Source organism: Entelurus aequoreus, linkage group LG12, assembly GCF_033978785.1.
Source record: "Entelurus aequoreus isolate RoL-2023_Sb linkage group LG12, RoL_Eaeq_v1.1, whole genome shotgun sequence".
In the NCBI taxonomy this organism is placed as follows: domain Eukaryota; kingdom Metazoa; phylum Chordata; class Actinopteri; order Syngnathiformes; family Syngnathidae; genus Entelurus; species Entelurus aequoreus.
In genome coordinates this window covers 72,515,190-72,536,459 of record NC_084742.1, presented here as the reverse complement: position 1 = coordinate 72,536,459, position 21,270 = coordinate 72,515,190, and the positions used below count along the sequence as shown (strand labels likewise).

The 21,270-nt window shown below is 36.8% G+C and overlaps 1 protein-coding gene across 5 annotated transcripts in view; it reads right to left on the bottom strand.

The window, feature by feature from the left end:
- Positions 1 to 13,503, bottom strand: part of LOC133662541 (centrosomal protein of 83 kDa-like) — a 47,908-nt gene extending 34,405 nt beyond the window's left edge. For 3 of the 5 annotated variants that reach the window (XM_062066645.1, XM_062066646.1, XM_062066647.1), the window contains exons 1-3: positions 13,400 to 13,503; positions 6,272 to 6,422; positions 4,230 to 4,374 (exon numbers count right to left, since the gene is read on the bottom strand). In XM_062066645.1, the coding sequence (XP_061922629.1) occupies positions 4,230 to 4,374; positions 6,272 to 6,363 (237 nt within the window). In that variant the 5' untranslated portion in view covers positions 6,364 to 6,422; positions 13,400 to 13,503. Of the gene's footprint in view, positions 1 to 2,982; positions 3,185 to 4,229; positions 4,375 to 6,271; positions 6,423 to 13,399 lie in introns of those variants that run through there. The other 2 variants (XM_062066649.1, XM_062066648.1) reach the window with 2 other exon arrangements.
- Positions 13,504 to 21,270: the final 7,767 nt, after the last annotated feature.

The window sequence follows — 21,270 nt, the reverse complement described above, 5'->3', positions numbered from 1 at the left end:
ATATGTGGACATGAAGGAAGTGATTACAGCCACCCTAACATTTCACCATGCTCCTCCATCCTAAGTCTGTTGTGGATATGTGGACATGAAGGAAGTGATTACAGCCACCCTAACATTACATCATGCTCCTCCATCCTAAGTCTGTTGTGGATATGTGGACATGAAGGAAGTGATTACAGCCACCCTAACATTACATCATGCTCCTCCATCCTAAGTCTGTTGTGGATATGTGGACATGAAGGAAGTGATTACAGCCACCCTAACATTACATCATGCTCCTCCATCCTAAGTCTGTTGTGGATACGTGGACATGAAGGAGGTGATTACAGCCACCCTAACATTACATCATGCTCCTCCATCCTAAGTCTGTTGTGGACACGTGGACATGAAGGAAGTGATTACAGCCACCCTAACATTACATCATGCTCTGTTGGAAGTTGCATTGTAGAATAAGAGCATGTGTGTTGCAGACTTTAGGATCAGTGATTGTGTATGTGAGTATTGGCTGCTGTCACACAATCTGAGTAGCGCTGTCATCAGAGTTCAACTGCCTTGTTTTCATCAGCACTACAACAATATCCACATTCATAAATCCAACCAGTATTGGCGCCACAAAGCTCTGACAACATTTGGAAAGTTTACACTCCCTTGAAGAACATTTAAGGTGATTAAAATGTCCAATGCAATCCCTATTATAATATAAGTTATACCATTCCAAATCTCATTGAAATTGATGGATTCCCACAAGATGTATTTGACCCTCCGATTGCCTCGTTGCTTGTGATGTCATTCACAAGTCTCGTCCGAGCAGCCATGTTTACTGACATTTTCCCTCAGGTCCAACGCTAATGTCATTCATTTCATCAATTACAAATAAAGCCGTAACTGCCAAACCTTTTTTTCTGTTTCTTTGTTAAGCAACTTTTCCCATGATACCATATTTTTTATATGGGCTTAATATCAAGAAAGTTATGATTTAACAAAAAGGTCACACCTAAAATCTTGAATGTAACTAAACAACAATGTATTTAATGCATGAATGTAACTAAACAACAATGTATTTAATGCATGAATGTAACTAAACAACAATGTATTCAATGCATGAATGTAACTAAACAACAATGTATTCAATGCATGAATGTAACTAAACAACAATGTATTTAATGCATGAATGTAACTAAACAACAATGTATTCAATGCATGAATGTAACTAAACAACAATGTATTTAATGCATGAATGTAACTAAACAACAATGTATTTAATGCATGAATGTAACTAAACAACAATGTATTCAATGCATGAATGTAACTAAACAACAATGTATTTAATGCATGAATGTAACTAAACAACAATGTATTCAATGCATGAATGTAACTAAACAACAATGTATTTAATGCATGAATGTAACTAAACAACAATGTATTCAATGCATGACTGTAACTAAACAACAATGTATTTAATGCATGAATGTAACTAAACAACAATGTATTCAATGCATGAATGTAACTAAACAACAATGTATTTAATGCATGAATGTAACTAAACAACAATGTATTTAATGCATGAATGTAACTAAACAACAATGTATTCAATGCATGAATGTAACTAAACAACAATGTATTCAATGCATGAATGTAACTAAACAACAATGTATTCAATGCATGAATGTAACTAAACAACAATGTATTCAATGCATGAATGTAACTAAACAACTATGTATTTAATGCATGAATGTAACTAAACAACAATGTATTCAATGCATGAATGTAACTAAACAACAATGTATTCAATGCATGAATGTAACTAAACAACTATGTATTTAATGCATGAATGTAACTAAACAACCATGTATTCAATGCATGAATGTAACTAAACAACAATGTATTTAATGCATGAATGTAACTAAACAACAATGTATTCAATGCATGAATGTAACTAAACAACTATGTATTTAATGCATGAATGTAACTAAACAACAATGTATTCAATGCATGAATGTAACTAAACAACAATGTATTTAATGCATGAATGTAACTAAACAACAATGTATTCAATGCATGAATGTAACTAAACAACAATGTATTTAATGCATGAATGTAACTAAACAACAATGTATTCAATGCATGAATGTAACTAAACAACTATGTATTTAATGCCTGAATGTAACTAAACAACAATGTATTCAATGCATGAATGTAACTAAACAACAATGTATTTAATGCATGAATGTAACTAAACAACAATGTATTTAATGCATGAATGTAACTAAACAACAATGTATTCAATGCATGAATGTAACTAAACAACAATGTATTTAATGCATGAATGTAACTAAACAACTATGTATTTAATGCATGAATGTAACTAAACAACAATGTATTTAATGCATGAATGTAACTAAACAACAATGTATTCAATGCATGAATGTAACTAAACAACAATGTATTCAATGCATGAATGTAACTAAACAACAATGTATTCAATGCATGAATGTAACTGCTCCAGCGGTAGAAAATGGATGGATGATGTAACTTAAGAACTGTGTGCACAATTCAAATATGGCGCGCTTGCTCCCGCTACTCGAGTGTAGTATTTGAGATACTTTCAGCAATTGCCAGTATCGACAAAGTAGTTGTATCGGACATTTGCCTTTTAACAGCAACAATACACAAGTTTTAACAGCAACAATACACAAGTTTTAACAGCAACAATACACAAGTTTTAACAGCAACAATACACAAGTTTTAACAGCAACAATACACAAGTTTTAACAGCAACAATACACAAGTTTTAACAGCAACAATACACAAGTTTTAACAGCAACAATACACAAGTTTTAACAGCAACAATACACGATTACAGAGTTTAGCATGCTAGTCCCCACGTACTGCTCTACTTCTACTTTTTCTTGTAGTTGTAGTTGCAGTGCTAGTTGTAGGCAGTGCTATACACATTGTGTGTAAATCCTAATGATGACTTACTGTGTTCTAGTTCCACACATCCTTGTCCTTGTGTGTGTGTGTGTGTGTGTGTGTGTGCGAGTGTTGCCTACACGCTTGCTGGCTGGGAGCTTCAGTCCGCTACTAGCTAGCTAGCACATTCTACTACAAACTGACGCATCATGGGAACTACAAACTGAGGCATCATGGGAACTACAAACTGAGGCATCATGGGAACTACAAACTGAGGCATCATGGGAACTACAAACTGAGGCATCATGGTAACTACAAACTGAGGCATCATGGGAACTACAAACTGAGGCATCATGGTAACTACAAACTGAGGCATTGTCACGCCAATTTTCTTCCCATCACAAAAACCTTCCTAACCCCCATTTACTTCCGGGGTCATTTTCGCTTACGTCATTTCCTCTCACGTCATTGCCAGCGATCGATAAATCAAAATCTCCTGAAAATGGTGGTGTCACTGGATGATATTCGTCTTTATCTGTCCCAGGGGACTTATGTCAAACACCAGCAGGCTTCGCAACATTTCAAGCGGAGTGTTAGGGCCGCTGCTGCGGACTTCTGTCTTCGTGGTAACGTGCAAAAAATATTAATTAATATATAATAATGTTAAATGTCTGTACTACTTTAAATCAACATTATTGTTGAAACCATTTCACTAATATTAATTAATATATAATACTGTTAAATGTCTTTACTTTAAATCAACATTATTGTTGAAACATTTCAGTAATATTAATTAATATATAATGTTAAATGTCTGTACTTTAAATCAACATTATTGTTGATAATTCAGACGTTTTGTTAACGCTGTATTATAAAAAAGAGTCAAACGAAGTGCTATCGATCGCTGTCAATGACGTAAGAGGAACTGACGTAAACGGAAATGACCCGGAAGTAAATGGGGGCTAGGAAGGTTTTTGTGATGGGAAGAACATTGGCGTGACAGCATCATGGGAACTACAAACTGAGGCATCATGGGAACTACAAACTGAGGCATCATGGGAACTACAAACTGAGGCATCATGGGAAATGGGAAATGTTTCTTCGTTGAAGATAAAAGACTAGCGCCACCTCTCGCTTCTTGTAAGTATTGGCAAGAAGTATATATACTGTAAGTGTACATGACTTCCTTCAACACATTCAGCATGGACTGTATTTCATGTTTATTCTATCAGCATGGACTGTATTTCATGTTTATTCTATCAGCATGGACTGTATTTGATGAGGATTGTTTCTTCTATTGAGTCATTGTTACTAACTTGGGGGCCATCAGCATGGGGGGATGTTTTCCTGCTCCCGAGGCTCCACACATCCCAGTTCTTCCAGCTGCTGCTGCTGGACTTTTTCCAGCGTGTCCACCCTCTGACGTAATAAATCCAGTTCTTTCTGTTCCTCCTCATCTTCCTGAACACACACACACACACACACACACACACACACACACACACACACACACACACAATGAACAACTATTGTATTATTATAGCAGTGCAGAGGCCAACACATGATTGTATGTGGCGTCATTGCATTGTCATGTAGTGCAGGAAACTTCATATCTTTCAAACTTCATCTAGCATCCATCCATCCATCCATTTTCTACCTAACATTGTTTAAATATCGGCTGTAAAAGCAAGTTAACTAACAAATTGTGCACTGCAAAAATTATTCTGGCGGTTAAAAAAAACAGGTAGCTCAGTCGCCAAAATTCTACCGTAAATAGAACAAAACTTTTATATCGTTTTTCTATTGACAGTAAACATTGTGGTATCGTTTTTCTATTGACAGTAAACATTGTGGTATCGTTTTTCTATTGACAGTAAACATTGTGGTATCGTTTTTCTATTGACAGTAAACATTGTGGTATCGTTTTTCTATTGACAGTAAACATTGTGGTATCGTTTTTCCATTGACAGTAAACATTGTGGTATCGTTTTTCCATTGACAGTAAACATTGTGGTATCGTTTTTCTATTGACAGTAAACATTGTGGTATCGTTTTTCCATTGACAGTAAACACTGGTATTGTTTTTCCATGTCCCGTTTATAACACGCTGTAAAAAAATGTAAAAAAATCATACATTTTAAGGTAAAATTTGGGCAACTGAGCGGTCAGTTTTTTTCCCCTGTAAAATCTACAGATTTTTTTTACAGTGTATGTAAAAACATGATTAATGAAAAACAATTCCTAGTAAAAGTCCTTAAATATCGGCTTGACTTATGATTCAACATTTTGATAAATAATATACATTTGAAAAAATACAGCATGCTATCATAATATTGTGCACTGTAAAAATGATTTTTACGGTAAAAAACTGCCAACATTTTACCATCATTAAAAACAAAACTGTCATATCCTTTTTCCATGTAACAATAACTATTTTACAGTAAAAACTGTGTTACTGTTTTTCCTTTTTCCCTTTACAGTTATATGCTGTAAAAAAACAACAACATTGTACATTTACACTAACATTTTGGCAACAGAGCGGTGAGATTTTTTTAACTGTAAAATCTTTTTCCCAATGCATGTAAAAGACATTGTTGTTTCTATACTGTTCACCCTCATGTGGCCCCAATGAACTCATGTGGCCCCAAGGAACTCATGTGGCCCCAATGAACTCATGTGGCCCCAATGAACTCATGCGGCCCCAAAGAACTCATGTGGCCCCAATGCACTCATGTGGCCGGCCCCCAAGGAACTCATGTGATCCCAATGAACTCATGTGGCCCCAATGAACTCATGTGGCCCCAATGAACTCATGTGGCCCCAATGCACTCATGTGGCCGGCCCCCAAGGAACTCATGTGACCCCAATGAACTCATGTGGCCCCAATGAACTCATGCGACCCCAATGAACTCATGTGGCCCCAATGAACTCATGCGACCCCAATGAACTCATGTGGCCCCAATGAACTCATGTGGCCCCAAGGAACTCATGTGGCCCCAATGAACTGATGTGGCCCCAATGAACTCATGCGGCCCCAAAGAACTCATGTGGCCCCAATGCACTCATGTGGCCGGCCCCCAAGGAACTCATGTGATCCCAATGAACTCATGTGGCCCCAATGAACTCATGTGGCCCCAATGAACTCATGTGGCCCCAATGCACTCATGCGGCCGGCCCCCAAGGAACTCATGTGGCCCCAATGAACTCATGTGGCCCCAATGAACTCATGCGACCCCAATGAACTCATGTGGCCCCAATGAACTCATGCGACCCCAATGAACTCATGTGGCCCCAATGAACTCATGTGGCCCCAATGAACTCATGCGGAGTGGTAGAAGATCCAGTTGGCAGTGCCTACTTGTTTGTTGGGTAACATTCTGTCAGGCCCGGGGAAAAAGGTGGGCCGGTACGTGGAGATGATCTGGGCAGGACCGCCACTGAAAAAGTCATGGTTGGTCATCAGCAGGCGGCGAAACTCGCTGTGCTTTTGTTGATAGTCGTGCAACTTCCTGTGGCAGGAATAAGATGATGACAAATAGTGAATTATGAACTTGGATTAATCATGATTCATCACTGGATCACATTACTTTTAAGGAGAATGTCAAAATGTCATACAGGAACATTTTTGGAATGTGTTTCTTGAATGCAGGTCGTTTTTTTCATAAGTCCCATCGGAGTGACTTTTGAAGTGGAATTTGCACTGAAGTAATCAATTAACTGGTCACAAGCTTTCAGGAGCACTGAAGTAATCAATTAACTGATCACAACAAGCATAGGGTCAAAACAACATCTGCATGATTGATGCAATATTTCTCATCTTGTCTTTTCTTCCACCCTTTGGGAAGAAGAATATTCCGGGCCCTCACGACTATAAATAGAATATTCCGGGCCCTCACAACTATAAATAGAATATTCCGGGCCCTCACGACTATAAATAGTATCATTTGTCTATAAAAGTGTTGTAAGTACACCTCTGCAAAACATTGTATCATTAACATTACAGAAAACTAAAGAAATGAACTCACAACAAGGAATAACTTGATTATTATTATTTTTGAGTCCGTAACAAAAAAGATTTGAAGTGTCTGAAATTCAAAAAAATATATATTAGTGCTGTCAAATGATTCCTCGTTTAGTCACATTAATCACTTTTTTTTAACTTGGATTAATGCTGATTAATCACAGATTATTACTCGCTTGCATTGTTCAAATTAATTTACAAAAGAGCCCAATTTTGTACAAACAGTCAGTATTATCAGCACTTTATATTTGTACACACTGTCAGTATTATCAGCAGTTTATATTTGTACACACTGTCAGTATTATCAGCACTTTATATTTGTACACACTGTCAGTATTATCAGCAGTTTATATTTGTACACACTGTCAGTATTATCAGCACTTTATATTTGTACACACTGTCAGTATTATCAGCAGTTTATATTTGTACACACTGTCAGTATTATCAGCACTTTATATTTGTACACACTGTCAGTATTATCAGCAGTTTATATTTGTACACACTGTCAGTATTATCAGCACTTTATATTTGTACACACTGTCAGTATTATCAGCACTTTATATTTGTACACACTGTCAGTATTATCAGCACTTTATATTTGTACACACTGTCAGTATTATCAGCACTTTATATTTGTACACACTGTCAGTATTATCAGCAGTTTATATTTGTACACACTGTCAGTATTATCAGCAGTTTATATTTGTACACACTGTCAGTATTATCAGCACTTTATATTTGTACACACTGTCAGTATTATCAGCAGTTTATATTTGTACACACTGTCAGTATTATCAGCAGTTTATATTTGTACACACTGTCAGTATTATCAGCAGTTTATATTTGTACACACTGTCAGTATTATCAGCACTTTATATTTGTACACACTGTCAGTATTATCAGCAGTTTATATTTGTACAAACAGTCAGTATTATCAGCAGTTTATATTTGTACACACTGTCAGTATTATCAGCAGTTTATATTTGTACACATTGTCAGTATTATCAGCAGTTTATATTTGTACACACTGTCAGTATTATCAGCACTTTATATTTGTACACACTGTCAGTATTATCAGCACTTTATATTTGTACACACTGTCAGTATTATCAGCAGTTTATATTTGTACACACTGTCAGTATTATCAGCAGTTTATATTTGTACACACTGTCAGTATTATCAGCACTTTATATTTGTACACACTGTCAGTATTATCAGCAGTTTATATTTGTACACACTGTCAGTATTATCAGCACTTTATATTTGTACACACTGTCAGTATTATCAGCAGTTTATATTTGTACACACTGTCAGTATTATCAGCAGTTTATATTTGTACACACTGTCAGTATTATCAGCACTTTATATTTGTACACACTGTCAGTATTATCAGCAGTTTATATTTGTACACACTGTCAGTATTATCAGCAGTTTATATTTGTACACACTGTCAGTATTATCAGCACTTTATATTTGTACACACTGTCAGTATTATCAGCAGTTTATATTTGTACACACTGTCAGTATTATCAGCACTTTATATTTGTACACACTGTCAGTATTATCAGCAGTTTATATTTGTACACACTGTCAGTATTATCAGCACTTTATATTTGTACACACTGTCAGTATTATCAGCAGTTTATATTTGTACACACTGTCAGTATTATCAGCAGTTTATATTTGTACACACTGTCAGTATTATCAGCACTTTATATTTGTACACACTGTCAGTATTATCAGCAGTTTATATTTGTACACACTGTCAGTATTATCAGCAGTTTATATTTGTACACACTGTCAGTATTATCAGCAGTTTATATTTGTACACACTGTCAGTATTATCAGCACTTTATATTTGTACACACTGTCAGTATTATCAGCAGTTTATATTTGTACACACTGTCAGTATTATCAGCACTTTATATTTGTACACACTGTCAGTATTATCAGCAGTTTATATTTGTACACACTGTCAGTATTATCAGCAGTTTATATTTGTACACACTGTCAGTATTATCAGCACTTTATATTTGTACACACTGTCAGTATTATCAGCAGTTTATATTTGTACACACTGTCAGTATTATCAGCAGTTTATATTTGTACACACTGTCAGTATTATCAGCAGTTTATATTTGTACACACTGTCAGTATTATCAGCAGTTTATATTTGTACACACTGTCAGTATTATCAGCACTTTATATTTGTACACACTGTCAGTATTATCAGCAGTTTATATTTGTACACACTGTCAGTATTATCAGCAGTTTATATTTGTACACACTGTCAGTATTATCAGCAGTTTATTCGTGCTTTCTCTGTCAGGAACCCGCAAATATTGGGAAAAGGAAAACATTGCTTTGGTCTGCTTTTTACAACTTCATGGCATTTGTCTCTGGATGTATTACAACTTCATGTCTCTGGGTGTATTACAACTTCATGTCTCTGGGTGTATTACAACTTCATGTCTCTGGGTGTATTACAACTTCATGTCTCTGGGTGTATTACAACTTCATGTCTCTGGGTGTATTACAACTTCATGTCTCTGGGTGTATTACAACTTCATGTCTCTGGGTGTATTACAACTTCATGTCTCTGGGTGTATTACAACTTCATGTCTCTGGGTGTATTACAACTTCATGTCTCTGGGTGTATTACAACTTCATGTCTCTGGATGTATTACAACTTCATGTCTCTGGATGTATTACAACTTCATGTCTCTGGGTGTACTACAACTTCATGTCTCTGGGTGTACTACAACTTCATGTCTCTGGGTGTATTACAACTTCATGTCTCTGGGTGTATTAAAACTTCATGTCTCTGGGTGTATTACAACTTCATGTCTCTGGGTGTATTACAACTTTATGTCTCTGGGTGTATTACAACTTCATGTCTCTGGGTGTATTAAAACTTCATGTCTCTGGATGTATTACAACTTCATGTCTCTGGGTGTATTACAACTTCATGTCTCTGGGTGTATTACAACTTCATGTCTCTGGGTGTATTACAACTTCATGTCTCTGGGTGTATTACAACTTCATGTCTCTGGGTGTATTACAACTTCATGTCTCTGGGTGTATTACAACTTCATTTCGCTGTGTGTATTACAACTTCATGTCTCTGGGTGTATTACAACTTCATGTCTCTGGGTGTATTACAACTTCATGTCTCTGGGTGTATTACAACTTCATGTCTCTAGGTGTATGACAACTTCATGTCGCTGTGTGTATTACAACTTCATGTCTCTGGGTGTATTACAACTTCATGTCTCTGGGTGTATTACAACTTCATGTCTCTGGGTGTATTACAACTTCATGTCTCTAGGTGTATTACAACGTCATGTCTCTGGGTGTATTACAACTTCATGTCTCTGGGTGTATTACAACTTCATGTCTCTGGGTGTATTACAACTTCATGTCTCTGGGTGTACTACAACTTCATGTCTCTGGGTGTACTACAACTTCATGTCTCTGGGTGTATCACAACTTCATGTCTCTGGATGTATTACAACTTCATGTCTCTGGGTGTATTACAACTTCATGTCTCTGGGTGTATTACAACTTCATGTCTCTGGGTGTATTACAACTTCATGTCTCTGGGTGTATTACAACTTCATGTCTCTGGGTGTATTACAACTTCATGTCTCTGGATGTATTACAACTTCATGTCTCTGGGTGTATTACAACTTCATGTCTCTGGGTGTATTACAACTTCATGTCTCTGGGTGTATTACAACTTCATGTCTCTGGGTGTATTACAACTTCATGTTTCTGGGTGTATTACAACTTCATGTCTCTGGGTGTATTACAACTTCATGTCTCTGGGTGTATTACAACTTCATGTCGCTGTGTGTATTACAACTTCATGTCTCTGGGTGTATGACAACTTCATGTCTCTGGGTGTATTACAACTTCATGTCTCTAGGTGTATGACAACTTCATGTCTCTGGGTGTATTACAACTTCATGTCTCTGGGTGTATTACAACTTCATGTCTCTAGGTGTATGACAACTTCATGTCGCTGTGTGTATTACAACTTCATGTCTCTGGGTGTATTACAACTTCATGTCTCTGGGTGTATTACAACTTCATGTCTCTGGGTGTATTACAACTTCATGTCTCTGGATGTATTACAATTTCATGTCTCTGGGTGTATTACAACTTCATGTCTCTGGGTGTATTACAACTTCATGTCTCTGGGTGTATTACAACTTCATGTCGCTGTGTGTATTACAACTTCATGTCTCTGGGTGTACTACAACTTCATGTCTCTGGGTGTATTACAACTTCATGTCTCTGGGTGTATTACAACTTCATGTCTCTGGGTGTATTACAACGTCATGTCTCTGGATGTATTACAACTTCATGTCTCTGGGTGTATTACAACTTCATGTCTCTGGGTGTACTACAACTTCATGTCTCTGGGTGTACTACAACTTCATGTCTCTGGGTGTATCACAACTTCATGTCTCTGGGTGTATTACAACTTCATGTCTCTGGGTGTATTACAACTTCATGTCTCTGGGTGTATTACAACTTCATGTCTCTGGATGTATTACAACTTCATGTCTCTGGGTGTATTACAACTTCATGTCTCTGGGTGTATTACAACTTCATGTCTCTGGGTGTATTACAACTTCATGTCTCTGGGTGTATTACAACTTCATGTCTCTGGGTGTACTACAACTTCATGTCTCTGGGTGTACTACAACTTCATGTCTCTGGGTGTACTACAACTTCATGTCTCTGGGTGTATCACAACTTCATGTCTCTGGGTGTATTACAACTTCATGTCTCTGGGTGTATTACAACTTCATGTCTCTGGGTGTATTACAACTTCATGTCTCTGGATGTATTACAACTTCATGTCTCTGGGTGTATTACAACTTCATGTCTCTGGGTGTATTACAACTTCATGTCTCTGGGTGTATTACAACTTCATGTCTCTGGGTGTATTACAACTTCATGTCTCTGGGTGTATTACAACTTCATGTCTCTGGGTGTATTACAACTTCATGTCTCTGGGTGTATTACAACTTCATGTCTCTGGGTGTATTACAACTTCATGTCTCTGGGTGTATTACAACTTCATGTCTCTGGGTGTATTACAACTTCATGTCTCTGGGTGTATTACAACTTCATGTCTCTGGGTGTATTACAACTTCATGTCTCTGGATGTATTACAACTTCATGTCTCTGGATGTATTACAACTTCATGTCTCTGGGTGTACTACAACTTCATGTCTCTGGGTGTACTACAACTTCATGTCTCTGGGTGTATCACAACTTCATGTCTCTGGATGTATCACAACTTCATGTCTCTGGGTGTATTACAACTTCATGTCTCGCTGTGTGTATTACAACTTCATGTCTCTGGGTGTATTACAACGTCATGTCTCTGGGTGTATTACAACTTCATGTCTCTGGGTGTATTACAACTTCATGTCTCTGGGTGTATTACAACTTCATGTCTCTGGGTGTATTACAACTTCATGTCTCTGGGTGTACTACAACTTCATGTCCCTGGGTGTATTACAACTTCATGTCTCTGGATGTATTACAACTTCATGTCTCTGGGTGTACTACAACTTCATGTCTCTGGGTGTACTACAACTTCATGTCTCTGGGTGTATCACAACTTCATGTCTCTGGATGTATCACAACTTCATGTCTCTGGGTGTATTACAACTTCATGTCTCGCTGTGTGTATTACAACTTCATGTCTCTGGGTGTATTACAACGTCATGTCTCTGGGTGTATTACAACTTCATGTCTCTGGGTGTATTACAACTTCATGTCTCTGGGTGTATTACAACTTCATGTCTCTGGGTGTATTACAACTTCATGTCTCTGGGTGTACTACAACTTCATGTCCCTGGGTGTATTACAACTTCATGTCTCTGGGTGTACTACAACTTCATGTCTCTGGGTGTATTACAACTTCATGTCTCTGTGTGTATTACAACTTCATGTCTCTGGGTGTATTACAACTTAATGTCTCTGGGTGTATTACAACTTCATGTCTCTGTGTGTATTACAACTTCATGTCTCTGGGTGTATTACAACTTCATGTCTCTGGGTGTACTACAACTTCATGACATTACAGAGTATGAGCTTGCTCTTCTTTAGGAAAAGATAAGAAGTCTCCTATTGTTGTCAGAAATGTTAGCATCATGTTGATGTGAGTTGAGTCAGGTGACATAAACGCTAACCTCCGAGTGTTGTGTAGCGGCCACACTAGTGGCACCTGTTTTTCTGAGGGAAACAAAATCCAGGACAAAAAGGAACAATGTGGTAATGACTGACAAAACCTGGATTTGCTGTTAAATACGGCAAGTATGAATCCATTTTATTTTGGGAGAAATTCTTTGAATACTAAGTCATTAAATGACATGAATTTATGAATTGTATTTGAAATGAAAATGTGACATGGAAGGATTGATAATAAAAAATCAGACTTACTTATTGGCTGAAGTACTTTCCTGCGTCAGTTCATCTACTTGTGCACTCAGTTCAAAGATGGTGTTCTGCAGACCCGTCTCTTTCTTCTCCACCTGGACTCTTCGCTACGCAGGAGACAACACTGATAGTGAGTCAAAGAAACATACGAGCATCATGTGGTTCCTTACAACACTGACCATGAGTCAAAGAAACATACGAGCATCATGTGGTTCCTTACAACAACACTGACAGTGAGTCAAAGAAACATACGAGCATCATGTGGTTCCTTACAACGAGCATCATGTGGTTCCTTACAACACTGACCATGAGTCAAAGAAACATACGAGCATCATGTGGTTCCTTACAACAACACTGACAGTGAGTCAAAGAAACATACGAGCATCATGTGGTTCCTTACAACAACACTGACAGTGAGTCAAAGAAACATACGAGCATCATGTGGTTCCTTACAACAACACTGACAGTGAGTCAAAGAAACATACGAGCATTATGTGGTTCCTTACAACAACACTGACAGTGAGTCAAAGAAACATACGAGCATCATGTGGTTCCTTACAACAACACTGACAGTGAGTCAAAGAAACATACGAGCATCATGTGGTTCCTTACAACAACACTGACAGTGAGTCAAAGAAACATACGAGCATCATGTGGTTCCTTACAACAACACTGACAGTGAGTCAAAGAAACATACGAGCATCATGTGGTTCCTTACAACAACACTGACAGTGAGTCAAAGAAACATACGAGCATCATGTGGTTCCTTACAACGAGCATCATGTGGTTCCTTACAACACTGACCATGAGTCAAAGAAACATACGAGCATCATGTGGTTCCTTACAACAACACTGACAGTGAGTCAAAGAAACATACGAGCATCATGTGGTTCCTTACAACAACACTGACAGTGAGTCAAAGAAACATACGAGCATCATGTGGTTCCTTACAACAACACTGACAGTGAGTCAAAGAAACATACGAGCATCATGTGGTTCCTTACAACGAGCATCATGTGGTTCCTTACAACAACACTGACAGTGAGTCAAAGAAACATACGAGCATCATGTGGTTCCTTACAACGAGCATCATGTGGTTCCTTACAACGAGCATCATGTGGTTCCTTACAACAACACTGACAGTGAGTCAAAGAAACATACGAGCATCATGTGGTTCCTTACAACGAGCATCATGTGGTTCCTTACAACGAGCATCATGTGGTTCCTTACAACAACACTGACAGTGAGTCAAAGAAACATACGAGCATCATGTGGTTCCTTACAACGAGCATCATGTGGTTCCTTACAACAACACTGACAGTGAGTCAAAGAAACATACGAGCATAATTGGTTCCCTACCTTCTTTTCGGCTGCTGCCAACTTCAGGACTTTGTCTTTGAGCTGAGAGATGCTCTCCTCCAGCTTGGCCTCTCGTGCCCGACTGTCCTCCACCATCCTGGAGGCGGAGCAAGTAGAGAAAAGCCTAATGGACTTTTTAGAATAAAAGATGGTTGGTACCTCTCTCCCTCTCGACGGATGTTCTCCTCTTTTATCTCCTCCAGTTTTTCCTTCAGACGTTGGTTTGCTTGCAGCAGCTCCGCTTCAGACTTGGACAAGGTCCCCAGGTGGGCACACAGTTCTTGGTTTTTCTGTGGCAGACATAGACACGTTGCTGCACAACTAGAGAGGACGGGCTGGTGGGGGGTCCTCACCTGCTGTAGGTGCACTGCCTCTGCTCTCTGTCTCTCCAGCTCCTCCAGCTGAGAGCTCTGCTGCTTGAATCGCAGTCTGACCATCATCACGTTCATTGCGACATGTTTCATGCATGGAAAGTGTGGTTGACAAGAAAAGGAACTGACTTCATCAATCATCACGTTCATTGCAACATGTTTGGTACTTGAACTTGATGCATGGAAAGTGTGGTTGACAAGAAAAGGAACTGACTTCATCAATCATCACGTTCATTGCGACATGTTTCATGCATGGAAAGTGTGGTTGACAAGAAAAGGAACTGACTTCATCAATCATCACGTTCATTGCAACATGTTTCATGCATGGAAAGTGTGGTTGTCAAGAAAAGGAACTGACTTCATCAATCATCACGTTCATTGCAACATGTTTGGTACTTGAACTTGATGCATGGAAAGTGTGGTTGTCAAGAAAAGGAACTGACTTCATCAATCATCACGTTCATTGCAACATGTTTGGTACTTGAACTTGATGCATGGAAAGTGTGGTTGTCAAGAAAAGGAACTGACTTCATCAATCATCACGTTCATTGCAACATGTTTGGTACTTGAACTTGATGCATGGAAAGTGTGGTTGACAAGAAAAGGAACTGACTTCAGGGAGAGGATCTCTTTGCGTGCAGACTCTTCACTTTTCTGGACAATCCACAGTTGCTTCTCCCATTCCTCTTTTTGGGATTGCACTTTGGAGTCGTGCAGGATGATCTGCTGTTTACACTGTGCAAGATGTTGCTCTAACTCCAGCCTACAACACAATTCAAGTGCAGACATTCTTATAGTCATTATGACCTCTGAGATGTTCTTCCACTTCCTCACTTTTCCTCGTGCAAGACGCTTGTCTTGTAGAGTTCCTCGTCACAGACAGCTTTCACCTTCTTCACCATCTCCATTTCTTTCTCCACAAAGAGTGCATTGTTTTTTTCCAGCATGTCCTTCAGCACCTCCACCTCCGTCTGCACACCTGGCAACACACCAGCCTTGAACAACATTGCAGCTCTGGAGGCTGTCAGTAGAAAAAGGTGCGTACTCTCCATCTTGCACTTCAGCGTGTCTCTCTCCCTCTCCACCTCCCCCTTTGAGCGAGTCAGATCCAGTTTGACGCCGTCCACAGCAGTCTTGTGGGAGAGCTTCAGGCTCTCAATCTGACAATTGACAACATGAACAAGCAGGCTCTTACTTACTTAGATGTCCTTTTTATTGTCATTCAAATTTCAACTTTACAGTACAGATAAGAACGACAAGACAACAGCCAGGTGTACATGGACATCATGTCTTACAAGACAACAGCCAGGTGTACATGGACATCATGTCTTACAAGACAACAGCCAGGTGTACATGGACATCATGTCTTACAAGACAACAGCCAGGTGTACATGGACATCATGTCTTACAAGACAACAGCCAGGTGTACATGGACATCATGTCTTACAAGACAACAGCCAGGTGTACATGGACATCATTCATGTCTTACAAGACAACAGCCAGGTGTACATGGACATCATGTCTTACAAGACAACAGCCAGGTGTACATGGACATCATTCATGTCTTACAAGACAACAGCCAGGTGTACATGGACATCATGTCTTACAAGACAACAGCCAGGTGTACATGGACATCATGTCTTACAAGACAACAGCCAGGTGTACATGGACATCATTCATGTCTTACAAGACAACAGCCAGGTGTACATGGACATCATTCATGTCTTACAAGACAACAGCCAGGTGTACATGGACATCATGTCTTACAAGACAACAGCCAGGTGTACATGGACATCATTCATGTCTTACAAGACAACAGCCAGGTGTACATGGACATCATTCATGTCTTACAAGACAACAGCCAGGTGTACATGGACATCATTCATGTCTTACAAGACAACAGCCAGGTGTACATGGACATCATTCATGTCTTACAAGACAACAGCCAGGTGTACATGGACATCATTCATGTCTTACAAGACAACAGCCAGGTGTACATGGACATCATTCATGTCTTACAAGACAACAGCCAGGTGTACATGGACATCATTCATGTCTTACAAGACAACAGCCAGGTGTACATGGACATCATTCATGTCTTACAAGACAACAGCCAGGTGTACATGGACATCATGTCTTACAAGACAACAGCCAGGTGTACATGGACATCATTCATGTCTTACAAGACAACAGCCAGGTGTACATGGACATCATTCATGTCTTACAAGACAACAGCCAGGTGTACATGGACATCATTCATGTCTTACAAGACAACAGCCAGGTGTACATGGACATCATGTCTTACAAGACAACAGCCAGGTGTACATGGACATCATGTCTTACAAGACAACAGCCAGGTGTACATGGACATCATGTCTTACAAGACAACAGCCAGGTGTACATGGACATCATGTCTTACAAGACAACAGCCAGGTGTACATGGACATCATGTCTTACAAGACAACAGCCAGGTGTACATGGACATCATGTCTTACAAGACAACAGCCAGGTGTACATGGACATCATGTCTTACAAGACAACAGCCAGGTGTACATGGACATCATTCATGTCTTACAAGACAACAGCCAGGTGTACATGGACATCATTCATGTCTTACAAGACAACAGCCAGGTGTACATGGACATAATGTCTTACAAGACAACAGCCAGGTGTACATGGACATCATGTCTTACAAGACAACAGCCAGGTGTACATGGACATCATGTCTTACAAGACAACAGCCAGGTGTACATGGACATCATTCATGTCTTACAAGACAACAGCCAGGTGTACATGGACATCATGTCTTACAAGACAACAGCCAGGTGTACATGGACATCATGTCTTACAAGACAACAGCCAGGTGTACATGGACATCATTCATGTCTTACAAGACAACAGCCAGGTGTACATGGACATCATTATAAATAAACATTGATTGATTGATTCATGTCATCTGATCATCCCTGGGATTACAATCTTCCTGCATGTGTACATGGACCCTGAAACAAATGATCCCATTATGACCTGCATATATATATATATATATATATATATATATATATATATATATATATATATATATATATATATATATATATATATATATATATATATATATATATATATATATATATATATATACATTTTTCAGGGGTCCTTCAAATTCTGCTTCGGTCCTCAATTTCTCCCCCTGGTTAATGACGCCATGTTCATTGATCACAATGTCACTTTTCATTTTCACAACAAAGTTGTGTTGTTTTTTTACCTTTTGGCAAGAAATGACATGAATAATTGCTATCTGGCAGTGAATAAATTAAATCCTTCTCCATACAGTGAAACAGTGAATAAGCCTGTGTGTGTGTGAGTGGGTGTGGGTGTGTGTGTGTGTGTGTGTGTGGGTGTGTGTGTGTGTCACTTCATTCCTCCATTGTGTCCTGCTGCCACACATTCTGTGGTCGCTTGCATTCAACAACTTGCCTTTGCACCACACACACTTTTTAAAAAGGAAACTGCACTTTTTGGGGGGGATTTGACCTATCATTAACAATCTTTATATATTAAAGAACATTTGTTTTTCTCTTTTCAATGCATTCTCAATCGAAAATAAACGAGTTAGCTAACAATGGAGCTAATGAAAGTCGCTCTATGGCGCCTATAAAAAACCTCCATCATTGTTTTATATACATGATGTAAGTATATATGTCATGTAGTAACATCCATAATAACATGTAATATATACATGATGTAAGTATATATGTCATGTAGTAACATTCATAATAACATGTCATATATACATGATGTAAGTATATATGTCATGTAGTAACATTCATAATAACATGTAATATATACATGATGTAAGTATATATGTCATGTAGTAACATTCATAATAACATGTCATATATACATGATGTAAGTACATATGTCATGTAGTAACATTCATAATAACATGTAATATATACATGATGTAAGTATATATGTCATGTAGTAACATTCATAATAACATGTCATATATACATGATGTAAGTATATATGTCATGTAGTAACATCCATAATAACATGTAATATATACATGATGTAAGTATATATGTCATGTAGTAACATTCATAATAACATGTAATATATACATGATGTAAGTATATATGTCATGTAGTAACATTCATAATAACATGTCATATATACATGATGTAAGTATATATGTCATGTAGTAACATTCATAATAACATGTAATATATACATGATGTAAGTATATATGTCATGTAGTAACATTCATAATAACATGTAATATATACATGATGTAAGTATATGTCATGTAGTAACATTCATAATAACATGTAATATATACATGATGTAAGTATATATGTCATGTAGTAACATTCATAATAACATGTAATATATACATGATGTAAGTATATATGTCATGTAGTAACATTCATAATAACATGTCATATATACATGATGTAAGTATATATGTCATGTAGTAACATTCATAATAACATGTCATATATACATGATGTAAGTATATATGTCATGTAGTAACATTCATAATAACATGTCATATATACATGATGTAAGTATATATGTCATGTAGTAACATTCATAATAACATGTAATATATACATGATGTAAGTATATATGTCATGTAGTAACATTCATAATAACATGTAATATATACATGATGTAAGTATATATGTCATGTAGTAACATTCATAATAACATGTAATATATACATGATGTAAGTATATATGTCATGTAGTAACATTCATAATAACATGTAATATATACATGATGTAAGTATATATGTCATGTAGTAACATTCATAATAACATGTCATATATACATGATGTAAGTATATATGTCATGTAGTAACATTCATAATAACATGTAATATATACATGATGTAAGTATATATGTCATGTAGTAACATTCATAATAACATGTAATATATACATGATGTAAGTATATATGTCATGTAGTAACATTCATAATAACATGTCATATATACATGATGTAAGTATATATGTCATGTAGTAACATTCATAATAACATGTCATATATACATGATGTAAGTATATATGTCATGTAGTAACATTCATAATAACATGTAATATATACATGATGTAAGTATATATGTCATGTAGTAACATTCATAATAACATGTAATATATACATGATGTAAGTATATATGTCATGTAGTAACATTCATAATAACATGTAATATATACATGATGTAAGTATATATGTCATGTAGTAACATTCATAATAACATGTAATATATACATGATATAAGTATATATGTCATGTAGTAACATTCATAATAACATGTAATATATACATGATGTAAGTATATATGTCATGTAATGACATTCATAATAACATGTAATATATACATGATGTAAGTATATATGTCATGTAATGACATTCATAATAACATGTAATATATACATGATGTAAGTATATATGTCATGTAGTAACATTCATAATAACATGTAATATATACATGATGTAAGTATATATGTCATGTAGTAACCTTCATAATAACATGTCATATATACATGATGTAAGTATATATGTCATGTAGTAACATTCATAATAACATGTCATATATACATGATATAAGTATATATGTCATGTAGTAACATTCATAATAACATGTAATATATACATGATGTAAGTATATATGTCATGTAGTAACATTCATAATAACATGTAATATATACATGATGTAAGTATATATGTCATGTAGTAACATTCATAATAACATGTAATATATACATGATGTAAGTATATATGTCATGTAGTAACATTCATAATAACATGTAATATATACATGATGTAAGTATATATGTCATGTAGTAACATTCATAATAACATGTAATATATACATGTAAGTATATATGTCATGTAGTAACATTCATAATAACATGTCATATATACATGATGTAAGTATATATGTCATGTAGTAACATTCATAATAACATGTAATATATACATGATGTAAGTATATATGTCATGTAGTAACCTTCATAATAACATGTAATATATACATGATGTAAGTATATATGTCATGTAGTAACATTCATAATAACATGTAATATATACATGATGTAAGTATATATGTCATGTAGTAACATTCATAATAAC